At 44.1% G+C, this 17,304-nt stretch overlaps 1 protein-coding gene across 3 annotated transcripts in view; it reads left to right on the forward strand.

Moving 5' to 3' along the window:
• SUGCT (succinyl-CoA:glutarate-CoA transferase) overlaps nucleotides 1-17,304 on the forward strand; it is a 634,978-nt gene that overhangs the window by 286,242 nt on the left and 331,432 nt on the right. The window contains exons 13-14 of one of the 3 annotated variants that reach the window (XR_011964838.1): nucleotides 9,665-9,782; nucleotides 9,902-10,268. The exons of 1 other annotated variant lie outside the window; for it this stretch is intronic. Coding sequence is in view for 1 of the 2 variants with exons in the window: in XM_072599106.1 (XP_072455207.1) it covers nucleotides 9,665-9,715 (51 nt within the window). In the remaining variant the exon portion in view is untranslated. Of the gene's footprint in view, nucleotides 1-9,664; nucleotides 10,269-17,304 lie in introns of those variants that run through there. One more of the 3 variants, XM_072599106.1, reaches the window with a different exon arrangement.

A 17,304-nucleotide genomic window follows, 5' to 3' on the forward strand; every position in this document is an offset into this window, starting at 1 on the left:
AGAGGGGATGGCTCCTGGGCTGGTGAAGGAGCCTCCTGGTGGTGAGTTTCCTGGAACACCTGGATCAGTCTTCCAGGATGGATAGACCCTGATCTGTGTTCTGGATTGTTGCAGGAACCCCAGTATTGGTGAGGTCATGGATCTCTTGGGGGTACTGGTTGCTTTGTATTTCCTTATTTATGTATGTAGAATTCCTCAGGAGACTGTATGATCCCAGAGGGCAGGGGTGTAAGTTGGTTTCTGTATCTCCAGTGCCTAGCATGGTGCCTGGCGTGTAACAGCTGCTTAGGAAAGGTTGGCTGAATGGAAACTAAATGGAAAGGAGCAAGGCTGGGGGCTCAGCTCTGGTTCTCACAGCCTCTGGCCCCACACCGCCTTCCTTTCCTCACGTCACCCCCTGACAGAATGCCATATTTCCTCTGTCTGGAGTAGCTGCAGAGGGAGCTGGTAGGGTGGTGGGTCCTGAGGCTTGGCAAGTCATCATGGATGACCCTTGTTATTGGGCACTTGACAGATGGGTACAATTGCAGAAAAGATGCTCCAGAAGAAAGTGCCCCAGCCTGTGAGGACCTGAGCCCATGGCCCTGCTGCACATGAGACATGACAAAGAGCTCTGCCAGTATGAGGCCAGCAGGCACAGAGCCAAGCTCTGAAGGAGAAAACATTTATAAACACCATTCAGCAGCATGAGAGCTATATGTTTGGATGCCTCCAGTGACAAGCTGATGGGGAGAAGGGAGCAGGGGGCATCGTGAGCTTTTGCATCACAGGGCTAATGCTGAAGCAAGCAATGTAGTTCTGATGCAGTTGGAGCTGGGGGCTGCTTTAGGTGGATCAATGGCTCAGCTTACGCTGCTCACTGCGTATTCCAAATTCCACCCAGGCTGTCAGGCCAGTGGACTCTGGCCACTTATGTCAGGTGTCCTTCATGGTACCAGCGTCTTGTTCTGAGACTTTGGAGCAGGGCTTGGTCTACAGGGAACAATGAGATGTAGAGGGCAGGCTGTGGAGATGCTTTTACATTTATAAAGTAAATCTTGAGATATAACAGTGAGAATCATCATAAAATGATAATAATAGTAAAAATAATTCCCATTTCTAGAGTGTTCTGTTTTGGTGTTCAGTCATTTCAGCTGTGTTCCACCCTTCATGACCCCATTTGGGGTTTTCTTGGCAGAGATACTGGACTGGTCATCCGTTTCCTTCTCCAGCACATTTTACAGGTGAAGAAACTGAGGCAAACATGACTATGTGACTTTCTGGTGTCACCTAACCACTAAGAATCTGAGGCCAGATTTTCACTCAGGACTTCCTGATTCTAGGTCCAGTGTTCTGTCCACTGCACCCCCTAGGTGCCCTACATAGAACACCTTAAACACTTGCAAAGTCTTTGACATCCAGTATCTCATTTGAACCTCACAATAACCTATGAAGGTGGTTTTATTACCCCCATTTTACAGTGAAGTAAGCTGAGGCTCAGAGAAACTCCAACAAGTTGGTCAGGGTCACACAGCTAGTGAGTTTCTGAGGTGGTAAGGGAACAATGTGCTTCACTAGAAAGTCCCTGAGTCAAGTTAATGAGTATTTATTAAGCCCTTTCAACGTTCCAGGCACCGTACACATGGGTGAACACTTGACTGGAGTTATAGGTGGCGTAACCCTCATCTCTGATACTATCCATGAAACCATAGGCAAATCACAGCCTCTTGGGTCTCTTTTTCATTATCTGTAGAAGGAAGAAGTTAGATTAAGTGATCTCTGAGTTCTCTTCCAAGTCTGGTCTGATTCTATGTAATTCAATGAGCCCAGCTTCTTTGTGTCTCAATTTCCTCACCCGTAAAACCAAAGGGTTGGAATAGATGATTTCTGAGCCCCCTCCAACTCTAGAGATGGGACCCCAAGACAAATCCAGGCCTTCCTGGGACTGATAAGAAGTGGGCCACATGAGGAGCCTACTGGTGGGGAAAGTGAAGTCCACCATTTAGAAGGGCATTTCAGTTAAAGAAGGTTGAGGATGCAAGTTTCTTGGGGTTGGCTTTTATTTACGCCTTCCCTCTTTTTCCATCTCTGCCCTTTTCTCCAGTTCTTCTGTGGCTGTTTACACATCTAAGCATCTGGGACTGGATTGCCAACACCTGCTCTGGGAGGCAGAGGGAGATTTCCCCTGCCTGAAATGCATTCTTAAATAGCACAGTTTAAATTAATATCCCACATTGACTTTGGAGAAGAACAGTATTTGAGGACCTGGTACTTCCAACTAGCTATGTGGCTAAACACACACACACACACACACACACACACACGCACACATGCTTTAGCAAAAGATGGCTCCAAAACTGAAGATTTGATAAAGTTAAAAAAAAGCTAGGTTACAACACACAGAGTAAAAGCAGACTCCTCCTGGTCGGAACCTGGAAGGCTCCACTGTACATCTGGTTAACATCTTGCAGTTTTGAGAATCCTGCCTTGAAAAAATCTTCCGTACCAATGGCACACAGAATAAAAGGTTATGTTATAACTTTCAGATGGAAACCTGCAAAAGTTTATCTGCTGGATGGGACCATTAACCCTTTTGTTGCCGCTGACCCCAGCCGGAAAATGGAGATTCCTTCTGTGAATCGAGCTGTCATTTAAAACAAAGTTATATCAGGAAACAGCAGAAGGAAGATTTTCATGGACAGAGATGGCATGCTGTGGAATGAAGAGCATGCTTTAATTGGGATTACTAAATGGAACTGAAATCCCCAAATGAGAGCTACAGCTCACACATTTTTACTGCCTTCTGTAAACAATCACAAGCTTTCCAACTGTCTTTAAAGGAAATACCAGTATTTTAACTAGCTCCATAGAGGTACATTTCTAAGATCATAGAATCATGGATTTAAAGATGAAGAGGAGTAATTTAGTCCAACTCCTTTATTTGCCAGATGAGGAAACTGAGACCCAGAAGGATCAGGTGGAAGAGAGCATTTTATTTACAACCAGAGGGCCTGGGTTCCAGTTCTACCATTGATGTTTGCTTGGACCTGACTTGCATGAGCAAGTCACTTGACCTCATTGGCCTTTGATATTCTCTGATAGCCTCTGAGGCCCTTTTCAGTACACAGTCTATGGTGATGTTAAGGGACCCATCCAAGGTCACACAGGCAGAATCTGAACTCAGATCCTCAGACTCTAAGGCTAGCACTCTTTCCACTGTGCCCGGGAGGCCATGTGATGGAGAGAACCCCTTGCTGTTAGGAAGATGAGGGTTCATATCCCACTTTGGACACATACGAGCTTCAAGAATCTTGATTAAATCACCATTCTGAGTCTCAGGTAACTAACTCTCTAATAAGACTGGTAATGTGTTACAGAAGAAAGAGTCCTGGGTCCTGGATTCAGATCCCAACTGTCACAACCTTGATGACCTTGGATTGGTCACTCAGTGCCATAGAGCTGGAAGCGACTTCAGAGACTATCTAGTTCAACCTTTCATTTTACAAATGAGAGGTTAAGTGCCTTGCCCAAAGTCACATCAGTAGTAAACATCAGATGTGGGATGTGAACCCAGGTCTTCTGACTGACTCCAAACCGCATCAGATTTCCACTGAAACATAATCTCCCTGCCATGCAGTGTCCTCATCTGATAAAATTAAGGGGTTCACTTAAATGACCTCTGAGGGCCCTTACAGCTCCAACACTATGATCATTTCCACCATATAAACAGGTTGCTATCTGCAGCCAGTGGAGGGCATTTCCCACCAGGAGTCTCATAATAGATAAAGTCCAGGGGTGCTTGAGGTGTTGATCTAGTAATGTGAAAATTTGGGAAGGATATACACCTGTGACAGAGGGACATATGTGCTCCTGGTGAAACAGCACCATGGAGGGAGCATGGAATTGTTCACGTGGTGTGACAGCTGAACAGTGAGCTGCTTTCCTACAAGAGAAGCCAGGTCTCCGAATGTGCACCTAGACCTCATGGATGTTCTCCTTTCCCCGCACTTGGCACAAGCGTCCCCCAGTCAAGAGATGCTCAGGCTTGAGATGATGCAGGGTTGGAGAGATCCTTCTGGATTGTGGGGTGGTGGGAATCATGTTGCACCAGCTCCTGGTTTCTTTGACTTTGGGGTGGCAGTGGCAAGGATCCAGCCTTTTCTCCGTGCCCGTCCCCTTTTCCTTCTTTGCCTCCCCATATTCATCAGTCAGATGGGTCTATATTTTCAGGGCAATTTGGAGCAGAACATGAATGTGCCTAACCCCCTTCCTTTTGTCCACCAAGCCACAAAGCCAACTAAGCCACCACCTTTTATGTTAGCCATGCCACAAGTGCAAGAGAGACAGCCCAGTATTGGAAGGTCTGCTGTTCACTGAGCGGGTGTGTGAAAGGAGGAGAGATAGCACACCCTCTGACCCAGATGGGGCTAGAATTTGTCCTGAGAGAAGGCTTGAGAGAGAGGAGGGATTGCCCATCCGCTTTTCATTATACTAAACCTAATAGTGGTGACAGGTTTTACAATAAATAAACATCCATCTTGTCTCTAAATTCTCCCTCAATTCTCTCTCTCTCTCTCTCTCTCTCTCTCTCTCTCTCTCTCTCTCTCTCTCTGTCTCTGTCTCCCTCCCCCTCTCTGTCTTTCCCCCTCTTCCCCCTGTCTCCCCTCTGCCTCTTTTCTTTTCTCTGTCTCTACATTCCCCCACTTCTCCATCTCTTCCTCTTTCTCTCTCTCTGTCTCCCTTTCTCTGGCTCTATCTTCCCCCTTCTCCCCCTCTGAAAAAAGATCTAATAGTATTACTCCATTGCTTACCTAAACTAAACCCCTTAAATTGAAGCTATCCTGGGGTTCTGATTCACAGAATCCCGGTTGGTGTTCTTTCTCTTCTCTCCAGGGGCAGCGTAGACATTGGTCTCAGAGTGATTTCCTGAATTCTAGGTGACAGTGTGCTGCTTGCATGGATGAAGGTAGTAGCCAACAGTTTTCACTGGGGAAATAAGTTTGGAACGCTGTTATTAATTTGGTTCAGGAAAATCACTGTGGAGTCCTCCAAATGACTGTGCCCTTGCAAAAACACATGGTCCTAGTTAGTCAATAAAGGAGACATGGTCTATTTCCCATTCGAGATGGAACTTACAACAAACCAGTAAATACAGAAAGAGGTTTACACATGTATTATAATTTTATTGAATAGCACTCCGCATGCTCTTCTGTATCCAGGCACTCACACACATCCACGCACACACACGCATAGGACAAGGCTGCAGAGCTCTTGTCCCAGCTGGTATTAACGTAATCATTCCCACTCCATCAGAATGGCTATGGAAAACAGGCTGAAGGAGCTTGGCTAGGCTCACAATGAAAAGAGGGAGAAATGCCCGGATGTTTTAGCAGCAATTTCTCCTTGGGTTCATAAAGCTGAGTACATAGTACAGAAAGCTGAGTAGACAGTACAGAACGAGAAGGTCCAGTGGTGTCTTGTGTTGACTGGGCATCTGTCTGCTTTCAGGGAATTGTGGATCTGACTTCTTCCTGAATGTAGAGGACTGAGAGTTTCCTACAGGGCAATAATCCCAGGCAGGAGCAAGAGAGATCCAAGCTCTCACCCCTACTGGCGCCTTCCATCACCCTGGACATTGCCCTGCATTTATTGTACTTCTGTTTTATGTAGAATAGATGTGTACAGAGAAGAGTGGAAGCTCTTGGAGGACTGTTTCATTTTTGTCTTTTCTCAAATGACTCAACCAATCAGCAAGCATTTATTAAACACCTGCTGTGTGCCAGACACTGAAGATAAAAATATCAAGAATAAAGCAATCCCTTCTCTCAAGGAGCTTTCAGGAACTAGTATGTAGGAGGTGCTGAATAAATGCATTTTCAGTGAGTGACAGGTAGGGACATCCACTTTCTGATTTTCTACTGAAGCGTCTATAAAGCCTAGTTGTATTCTTTTTTTTAAACAATATTTTATTTTTTTCACCAACTACATGTTAAAACAATTTTTAAACATTTAAAAAATTTTAAAGCATTTAAACATTAAAAAAGTTTTGAGTTCCAGAAATCATCAGCATTTCTATATATTGCCTAGCTGTATTCTAGGCTCTTTCATCTACCATTATACAGAGAATCCTACTTCCCTTGCTGTGGGTGTTCTGCCTTTGGGGAGCCCTGACCGAGGTGCTGACTGTGAGGGTCTTTTGCCAAGACCAGAGGTCAGTTCTCTCTGAGTGGATGGCCCTTCCTGAAAGTTTCTAGACATCAAGCCACACTTGGTTGTGCTTTAGAAGGAAACTAGAATTTGAGATAAAATAATTGATTTCATAATTTCCAAAGGATGTTTTATGGACAAAATATATCTTCTAGTTGTTAGGGGCACAAAAAGGAAAGAAAATATAGTCCTTGCTCTCATTGTAGCTGATAGGAGAGATTCAGCTCAGCTCAATTAATTTCAAAGTGTATAAGGATGATATGTGAAAAAAGTAATCTGTGCTAAGGAGAAAAGAGAGAAAATTTTAAAAGAACAGCTTTCCTCTGAAGGGATATGAAAAGGCTTTATGGAGGAGCTGTCATGGCAGTTAGGTCTTGAGGGAAGGGATTTGTTGTGGGGAGAGAGTTCATCCTTGGCATTGAGATCATGACAGGTCATAAGAAGAAAAGAGAGCTGTCAGTAGTTAAGTTTTGCTACAACATAGCGTGTGGAGGGTAAGAGTGGAAGATAAGACTGGAAAGACAGCTTAGAGTCAGCCTGTAGAGAGCCTTGAATGACAAGATAAGTTTGCTTATTCAGCAGGCAAGGGGAAAATACCTAAGATGCTTGTTTGTGGGGGTGGTGTTGCTGTTGGGGCAGAGAGATGGCATGATTGGAATTGTTGCTTAGGGAGAAACATATGAAGCATGGTTTGTAGGGGGAGAGACTCAAAGGAAGAGGACCAGGTGGGCTGAGTCTTTGACAACAGTTCAGGTGGGAGGTAATGAGAGCTTGAACTAGTGTGGTTGCTATGTCAATGGAAAGAAGGGGATGGATAGAAGAGGAATTACAGATGTAGGGCTGACAAGGTGTGACAGCTGATTGGATGTGGGAGAAGAGAGAGAGCAAAACATCCAAGATTCCTCTGAAGTTTCAAGCTTGGGCACTTGGAAGTGTGGTGGCGCTATCAACAGAAATAGAGAAGTGAGGGGAAGGTGGGGAAATCCACTGTGGACCTAGTGAGTTTGATATGCTGGCAGGACGTCCACGTGGAGATATTTAGCAGGCCGTTGGAAAGGCAGTTTTGGCACTCTGGGGAGAGGTTGGAGTTGGGAATATAGATCTGAGAGTCATCTGCCTAGAGGTGATAATTGAAGCCATGGGAATGAATAGGATTGCCAAGGGAGAGAGTATAGAGAGAGGAGGAGAGAGCCAAGGACAGAGGTTTGGAGGACACCCAAGTTGAAGGAGTGAGAGGGGGGAAGAAGAGCCAATGGCATTGAAAGAGAGAAGAGGGAGTGATCAAAGATGGAGGAAAATGCAGTGTCATGGGAGCTGGCGCAGGGAGAAGTTCAAGGACTAGGGATTCTTGAATTCAATCCAATCACTAAACTTTCATTAATTGCTACTGTAGGCATCTTGCCAGGTTGGTGAGAGGTGGGCAAAGACAAGAACAAAGCATCTCCTGACCTCAGGAAACTTCTGTCCTACTAGGGGAGGGGAAGTAGATAAAAATAAGTGGGAACAAGGAAGCACCAAATCATTTTAAGAGTGAAGGAGTGATAATAATGCCTGAATCTAGGAAAGGCCTCATGTAGCAGATAGAACCTGAACTAGCCTTTGAAGGAAACTCGGGGTTATGTAAGGTGGAAGGGAGGGGAGGAGATATTCAGGTACTGGGGACCATCTGAGCAAAGGAAAGGAGACAGGAGATGAGATATTATTCTGAGGAATTGCTGATGAGCCAGTTGGATTAGAATGTAGACCGAAAGAAGGGGAGTGGGGATACTAAAAAGTGAGGCTTGGAAAATAGGTAGGAACCAGATTATGTACGGCTTTCAATGGTGGGCTCAGGAGGTTATGTTTTATTTTGGGGACAGTTGAGTCACTGGTCACAGAAAGTGGGAAATGGACAAAAGCTATGAGGGTGTCTGTAGTGATTTCGCGGACAGGAAGGTCTAGGAGTCACTTTTCAGTGGTTTAATGAGTGAGAGGGAAGTGAGGGAGTAGAGGCAACCAATGAAGACAGCTCTTTCTAGAAGTTTGATGGAGAAGGAAAGGAGAGCACTGAATGATGGATAGAGACCATGGCTGGAAAGCCAGGGAGGGGGCCAAAGAGAATGACAGGCTGTGAAGGAAATGGTTTTGGGGCGGTATCACAGGGAAAGGTGGAAGGATGGGCCTCATCAAGGAGGAGGAAGGCCACCTCACCTGGGAAGTGGAGGATGTTCCTGAATGATCTTAGTTCCATCGCCTTGGGAAGAGACCTCATCAGCTAAAAAACAGAAGGTAGGGATGCAATCAGGGACCAGAGAGACTCAGCTCAAATGCCCCCTTCCACAGGAGGCCTTTCCCAAATTCTCCAGCTATTAGTGTCTTCCCTTCTGAGTTACCATCATAGGGTCATAGATGTAGAGCTCCAAAGGACCAAATGAATCATCAATTCCAACCACTGCTTTATACTGATGACAAAACTGGGGCTCAGAGAGATTCAGCAACTTTCTCAGTCACGCAGCTAGTAAGCACCTGAGGCAGAATTTGAACCCACACTTCTTCACTTCAATCATAGGTTGCTCTACCTCTCCTTTATCTGCTTGGCATCTCTCTTGTATGTTTCTTTTTTAACATGCTCTCTATATGTTCTCTCTTGCCTTAGGGCTGGAGCCTCCGGAGGGCAGGAATGCTGTTTTTGTTTCATTCCCCAGGTCCTGGCACAGAGTCTGGCCCCTACTGAGCGCTTAATGGATGTTTTCTGACTGACTGACTGACTGACTGAGGGAAAAGGAAAGAGTCATCGAGACCAAAGGGTTGTTGTACTGCAGGAAGGGCCCAATTGGGGCAGAACACATGACTTTGTCATGGACACATTGGGGGGGGTGGCATCTTGTGATTTCTTCCAGCTGTGCCCATTCACTTGGCAGTAGGAACAGAGAGAGCAGATGGTGGGTATGTCCCAGGGTTGGGTATTAGCTGGTGCAAGAGAACACAGCAAAGCCCAAGAAGTCAAACCACATCTCTGTAGCCTGTGTGAAAGGTTGCCTTGGTTTGATCAGACCTATGCTGTGGAACGATTTCTAGTATAAATCACATGGTTTTCTACTTCCACGCCTACTGTGTGGCAAGGTGCAGTAGCAGGCTCTGGGACAGAGCAAGGAAACATGAGCATGTTCTGCCCTTGAGAAGTTTGCTTGCATTCTTTTGGAGGATGCAGAGTTTAAAGTAGATTTATAAATGTTATCTCATTTGACCTTGCTTTTTTATACCCATTTTATTAGTCAGGAAACTGAGGCAGACAGCATCATCCCAGGATCATACAGTCATAGGTGTTTGAGGTGGAATTTGAACTCAGGTATTCCTAACTCCAGGTCTGTCTTTTTATCTATTACATTGCCCACCTGCTTCAGCCGTCATGTTAAACCATTATTGATGTCATAGATTTGTAGATTTAGAGTTAGAAGGAATCTCAGAGGCCACTTAATCTAATCTTTTCATTTTATAGGTGAGGAAACTGAGGCTCAAGTTAAGTGATATGTCTAGGGTCAAACAGTAAGTGTCTGAGGAAGGATTTGAACCCAGGACTTCCTGACTCCCATTAATGAGGAAAGAATGAATTCCAGGTGGGTGTTGCTGTGTGTGTGTGTGGTGAAAGCTTGAAGTTAAATACTAGGGTTCTACTGGACGTCTGGCATGACATTTCTTCATTAGAATCAAGACTGACACACTCATTTACTTTCAGCTGGATAGGTGGCTTTGCCCAATCTCCATGCATCCTCTGAATGTAAGATAAATCACAGTGCTGAAGCTATGGCCTCATGTATGGATTATGATACAGGTGTTGGAGCAGAAGTAGAAGGAACTGAGGTATTTGGATGTGGAGCCCATGAAGCTGCTCTGCGGATGGGACCCATACTTTAGCAAATATTTTATTCCATTCATCAAAAATGTCCCAATAAATTCACAAAATCCCTGAGCTGTGTCAACTTCTAAAGTAATTTCATGTTTAATTATAAATAACTTGCAGGATACAAGTTTGTTTTTCTCATCTATTGGCTTTTTCCATGATTGTGAAAGAGATTTATATGAAAAACAGATCTTTTAAAATCTATTTCAAAGCTATGTGTGTGTGTGTGTTTTTCCATTACACGTTTGTAAAGTTAATAGAATAATTGATATTACTAAGAGGATTCCAAAAGGGAGGGCTCTTCAGTCTTTGCAATTAAGCCATGGTGTCCAAGATGACTTATTTTATTACTATTTACTGAATACTTACAGTCTACCCAGAGTAGGCGAAACTTAAAACAAGCCAGTGTGTCTGGAGTCTGAATAAAAGCACAAGAGGATTTTATCATCCCCATTTTCAAGATGAGGGAATTGAGGCAGAGAACTACTTGCCCAAGGTCACACAGTTAGGAAGCATCTGAGGCTGTATTTGAACTCAGGTCTTTCTGACTCCATGTCCAGCCCTCTAATCACAGAGCTATATAGCTGCCATTACATCATAGCACTTAAATGTTGGGCTTCCACAGATAATTAGCCTACTTAAGTTAAAAATGTGCTCAGCCATATCTAATTGCCATAATTATAGAGCAAAGGATAACACTGAAGAATTGCAAGACGCTTTAGCCCTGTGTCAGCGTTTAGAACTTCTTTGGACGCTTGGACTCTGTGAAGGTCATCTGGAAAGCATGGAACTTTGCTTTGCCCCCCTTTAAAGAGTCAAATGAGTTACATAAGGAAGAGACTTACCTAAATATGGGTCATGTATTACTGTAGCATTAGGCCAGCAACTTTCTTCTGTCCCCACAATGCCTGCAAACATAGTACGAGTTTAATATATGCTTGTTGATTGATTGACTGGTAATGCTTGAGTTAATTGGCAGCACAGTCACTGTCCTGGGTGCTAATTGTGTCTATTAAAAGGCAATGTAGCTTTTCTATCAAAATCTGATCAGCTGCTTGGGAATCGACTACCAGTGAGGTTAGGAAAATCCCTAAATAATCAGATGGAAAACCAACATGAAATGCTGGCTCTGTTGTGTTAGAGGGTGATGTTTAAAGTTCAGTAAGTGAACCTCAGAGTCCAGGATACAGGACCAAGAGATTGAGGAGAAGTGACTCTATTAGTTTTTTTTTTTTCCACTTTATTTTTTATTTTTTAAAATTTATTTAACTTTTAACATTCATTTTCACAAAAATTTGGGTTCCAAATTTTCTCCCCATTTGTCCCCTCCCCCCACCCCAAAACACCAAGAATTCTAATTGTCCCTATCACCAATCTGCCCTCTCTTCTATCATCCCTCCCTTCCCTTGTCCCCATCTTCTCTTTTGTCCTGCAGGGCCAGATAACTTTCTATACCCCTTTACCTGTATTTCTTATTTCCTAGTAGCAAGAACAGAACTTGACAGTTGTTCCTAAAACTTTGAGTTCCAACTTCTCTTCATCCCTCCCTCCCCACCCCTTCCCTTTGGAAGGCAAGCAATTCAATATAGGCCAAGTCTGTGTAGTTTTGCAAATGACTTCCATACTAGTTGTGTTGTATAGGACTAACTATATTTCCCTCCATGCTATCCTGTCCCCCATTACTTCTATTCTCTTATGATCCTATCCCTCCCCATGAGTGTCGACCTCGAATTGCACTCTCCTCCCCTTGCCCTGCCTTCTATCATCCCCCCCCCACCCTGCTTATCCCCTTATCCCCCACTTTCCTGTATTGTAAGACAGGTTTTCCTACCAAAATGAGTGTGCATTTTATTCTTTCCTTTAGTGGAATGTGATGAGAGTAGACTTCATGTTTTTCTCTCACCTCCCCTCTTTATCCCTCCACTAATGAGTCTTTTGCTTGCCTCTTTTATGAGAGATAATTTGCCCCATTCCATTTCTCCCTTTCTCCTCCCAATATATTTCTCTCTCACCAAGTAATTTCATTTTTTAAGATATGATCCCATCCTATTCAATTCACTCTGTGCTCTGTGTGTGTGTGTGTGTGTGTGTGTGTGTGTGTGTAATCCCACCCAGTACCCAGATACTGAAAAGTTTCAAGAGTTACAAATATTGTCTTTCCATGTAGGAATATAAACAGTTCAACTCTAGTAAGTCCCTTCTGACTTCTCTTTGCTGTTTACCTTTTCATGCTTCATTCTTGTGTTTGAAAGTCAAATTTTCTTTTCAGCTCTGGTCTTTTCATCAAGAATGCTTGAAAGTTCTCTATTTCATTGAAAAACCAATTTTTCCCCTGAAGTATTACACTCAGTTTTGCTGGGTAGGTGATTCTTGGTTTTAGTCCTAATTCCTTTGACTTCTGGAATATCCTATTCCATGCCCTTTGATCCCTTAATATAGAAGCTGCTAGATCTTGTGTTATTCTGATTGTATTTCCACAATACTTGAATTGCTTCTTTCTAGCTGCTTGCAGTATTTTCTCCTTGACCAGGGAACTTTGGAATTTGGCCACAGTCTTCCTAGGAGTTTCTCTTTTTGGATTTCTTTCAGGAGGTGATTGGTGGATTCCTTGAATACTTATTTTGCCCTCTGGTTCTAGAATATCAGGGCAGTTTTCCTTGATAATTTCATGAAAGATGATGTCTAGGCTCTTTTTTTGATCATGGCTTTCAGGTAGTCCCATAATTTTTAAATTGTCTCTCCTGGATCTATTTTCCAGGTCAGTTGTTTTTCCAATGAGATATTTCACATTATCTTCCATTTTTTCATTCTTGTGGTTTTGTTTTGTGATTTCTTGGTTTCTCATAAAGTCATTAGCCTCCATCTGTTCCATTCTAATTTTGAAAGAACTATTTTCTTCAGTGAGCTTTTGAATCTCCTTTTCCATTTGGCTAATTCTGCTTTTGAAAGCATTCTTCTCCTCATTGGCTTTTTGAACCTCTTTTGCCAGTTGAGTTAGCCTATTTTTCAAGGTGTTATTTTCTTCAGCATTTTTTTGGGTCTCCTTTAGCAAGGTGTTGACCTGCTTTTCATGCTTTTCTTGCATCTCTCTCATTTCTCTTCCCAGTTTTTCCTCCACCTTTCTAACTTGATTTTCAAAATCCTTTTTGAGCTCTTTCATGGCCTGAGCCCATTGAATATTTATTTTGGATGTTTGGGATACAGAAGACTTGATTTCTGTGTCTTTCCCTGATGGTAAGCATTGTTCTTCCTCATCTGAAAGGAAGGGAAGAGATATCTGTTCACCAAGAAAATAACCTTCTATAGTCTTATTTTTTCCCCCCTTTTCTGGGCATTTTCCCAGCCAGTTACTTGACTTCTGAGTGTCCTCTCCACACCCACCTTGCCTCCAGATCCACCCAGCTAGCTCTTGGGGTCTGAGATTCAAATGCTGTTCCCTAGCCTCAGGGCTTTTGGTGGGGGCAGGGCTGCTATTCAGTGTGAGACTAAGTTCAGGTGCTCGGGTGGGGGCAGGGCCGCCACATGGGGCTCAGTTCCCTCAGGGGGTTTATGCAGAGACCTTCAACAATGGATCCGAGCTCCTGCCTGCTTTGGGAGCCCTTGTCCATTGCTGCCTCTGCTGCTGCCTCCTGAGGGGGCCTGAGTTATGGAGACACCCCTCTCCCCTCTGGGCAAACTGAAAAGCCCCTCTCACTGACCTTTGGTGCCTGTGGGTGGAGGGACCTGCAAGGCCCCTGGAGATTCTGTCCCTGAAGCCTGCTCAGATCTGCTCCCCTCAGTGCTGCGTGGCCAAAGCAGGGGTGGGCTCTGCTCTGGGTCCAGGGCGTGATGGACCTTTCAGGTCAGTTTTTCCGGTCTCTCTGGAACAGAAATCTCCTCCACTCCATTGTTCTGTGGCTTCTGCTGCTCCAGAATTTGTTGGGAGTTCTTCTTTACAGGTATTTTATGGGCTGTGGGTTTGGAGCTAGCATATGTGTATCTTTGTACTCTGCCATCTTGGCTCCTCCCCTCTATTAGTTTTGACATAGACTGTTGCTAATGGAATTGTGGGCCTTGTGGGGTCTATTTTAGCTTCACTTTCTGGCTCTGAGCAATCCTTCTCTATCTCTCGCCTCAAATCTTTGAGTAGATTTCACCGTTGCCTTTGTGAGTAAAATGCTCCCTCCCTCTTCCTTTCCTCCCCCATGGCTTTCTTTCTCTCTTCACTTCTTCCTATCTTTCTTATTCTTCTGTTTCTTCTTTGTCTTATTTTTGTTATTCTTTTTTCTTTTTCTTTTTTATTTATTTTTATTTTTTTTATTTATTTTTATTTTTATTTTATTTTTTTATTTAACTTTTAACATTTATTTTCACAAAATTTTGGGTTACAAATTTTCTCCCCTTTTATCCCCTCCCCCCCCCAAACCCAAGCATTCTAATTGCCCCTGTGACCAATCTGCTCTCTCTTCTATCCTCCCTCTCTGCCCTTGTCTCCGTCTTCTCTTTTGTCCTGTAGGGCCAGACGGCTTTCTTTACCCCTTAACCTGTATTTCTTATTTCCTAGTGGTAAGAACATTACAGTTGATCCTAACACTTTGAGTTCCAACTTCTTTAGCTCCCTCCCTCTCCACCCCTTCCCTTTGGAGGACAAGCAATTCAATATAGGCCAAATCTGTGTAGTTTTGCAAATGATTTCCATAATAGTTGTGTTGTATAGGACTAACTATATTTCCCTCCATCCTATCCTGTCCCCCATTACTTCTATTTTCTTATGATCCTTTCCCTCCCCATGAGTGTCGACCTCGGATTGCATTCTCCTCCCCATGCCCTCCCCTCTATCCTCCCCCCCACCCTACTTGTGCCCTTGTCCCCCACTCTCCTGTATTGTGAGATAGGTTTTCCTATCAAAATGAGTGTGCATTTTATTCTTTCCTTTACTGGAATGTGATCAGAGTAGACCTCATGTTTTCCTCTCGCCTCCCCTCTTTATCCCTCCACTAATAAGTCTTTTGCTTGCCTCTTTTATGAGAGATAATTTGCCCTATTCAATTTCTCCCTTTCTCCTCCCAATATTTCTCTCTCACTGCTTGATTTCATTTTTTTTTTAAGATATGATCCCATCCTCTTCAATTCACTCTGTGCACTCTGTCTCTATGTATGTGTGCGTGTGTGCATGTGTGTGTGTGTACTCCCACCCAGTACCCAGATCATGAAATGTTTCAAGAGTTACAAATATTGTCTTTCCATGTAGGAATGTAAACAGTTCAACTTTAGTAAGTCCCTTATGACTTCTCTTTGCTGTTCACCTTTTCATGCTTCTCTTCATTCTTGTGTTTGAAAGTCAAATTTTCTTTTCAGCTCTGGTCTTTTCATCAAGAAAACCTGAAAATCCTCCATTTTATTGAAAGACCATTTTTTCTCCTGAAGTATTATACTCAGTTTTGCTGGGTAGGTGATTCTTGGTTTTAGTCCTAGTTCCTTTGACTTCAGGAATATCCTATTCCATTCCCTTCGATCCCTTAATGTAGAGGGTGCTAGATCTTGTGTTATCCTGATTGTATTTCCACAATACTTGAATTGTTTCTTTCTAGCTGCTTGCAATATTTCCTCTTTCACCTGGGAATTCTGGAATTTGGCCACAATGTTCCTAGCAGTTTCTCTTTTTGGATCTCTTTCAGGCGGTGTTCTGTGGATTCCTTGAATATTTATTTTGCCCTCTGGTTCTAGAATCTCAGGGCAGTTTTCCTTGATAATTTCATGAAAGATGATGTCTAGGCTCTCCTTTTGATCATGGTTTTCAGGTAGTCCCAGAATTTTTACATTGTCTCTCCTGAATCTGTTTTCCAGGTCAGTTGTTTTTCCAATAAGATATTTCACATTATCTTCCATTTTTCCAATCTTCTCGCTATGTTCTGTGATATCTGTCTTTCTCATAAAGTCCTTAGCGTCCACCTGTGCCATTCTAGTTTTGAAAGAACTATTTTCTTCAGTGAGCTTTTGAATCTCCTTTTCCATTTGGCTAATTCTGCTTTTGAAAGCATTCTTCTCCTCATTGGCTTTTTGAACCTCTTTTGCCAATTGAGTTAGGCTAGTTTTCAAGGTGTTAATTTCTTCAACATTTTTTTGGTTCTCCTTTAGCAGGGAGCTGATCTGCTTTTCATGCTTCTCTTTCATCCCTCTCATTTCTCTTCCCAGTTTTTCCTCCACCTCTCTAACTTGATTTTCAAAATTCTTTTTGAGCTCTTCCATGGCCTGAGCCCATTGGGTGGGCTGGGACACAGAAGCCTTGATTTCTGTGTCTTTGCCTGATGGTAAGCATTGTTCTTCCTCATCAGAAAGGAAGGGAGGAAATGTCTGTTCTCCAAGAAAGTATCCTTCAATAGTTTTATTTCTTTTCCCTTTTCTGGGCATTCTCCCCAGCCAGTGACTTGACCTCTGAATATTCTCCTCACACCCACCTCACCTCCTGGTCCTCCCAGCCAGCGTTTGGGGACTGAGATTCAAATGCTGCTTCCCGCCTTAGGGCTTTTGGCGGGGGCAGGGCTGCTATTCAGTGTGAGAATTAAGTTCAGGTGGTCAGGTCAGGGCAGGGCCGCCTCTCAGGCTCAGTTCCCTCAGGGGGTTTATGTACAGACCTTCCACAATGGATCCAGGCTCCCGCCTGCTTGGGGAGCCCCTGTCTGCAGCCACCTCTCAGCTTCTATCTCCCAGGGGGGCCCGAGCCATGGGGGCACCCCACTCCCCTCTCGACCCGCCAAAGAGACTCTCTCACCGACCCCTGTCACCTGTGGGTGGAGGCATTTGTGCGGCCGCTGGAGATCCCGTCCCTGAAGCCTGCTCGGATCTGTACCTCTCGGAGCCACGGCCGCCTCAGGTCTGGGCTGGGCTCCGCGTCTGCAGAGTGACGGACCTTTTGCGAGAGGTTTGCAGGTCCCTCTGTGGGTGGAGGGACCCGCGTGGCCGCTGGAGATCCCGTCCCCGTAGCCCGCTCGACAGAAATCTCCCTCGCTCCAATATTCCGTGGCCTCTGGGTGCAGAATTCACCGTGAGTTGGTCCTCTCTAGCCATTCTGTGGGTTGTGGGTTCGGAGCTATGTGTATGTGCGTCTTTCTACTCCGCCATCTTGGCTCTGCCCCCTGTTATTCTTTTTTAAAGAAAAATTTATTTAAAGACATACAGGTAATAGAGTATAGAAATCTATCTTGCCCTACAAGAAAAGAGAGAAGATGGGGATAAGGGAAAGGAGGGGTGTGATAGAA

Source organism: Notamacropus eugenii, chromosome 3, assembly GCF_028372415.1.
Source record: "Notamacropus eugenii isolate mMacEug1 chromosome 3, mMacEug1.pri_v2, whole genome shotgun sequence".
Taxonomy (NCBI): Eukaryota; Metazoa; Chordata; class Mammalia; order Diprotodontia; family Macropodidae; genus Notamacropus; species Notamacropus eugenii.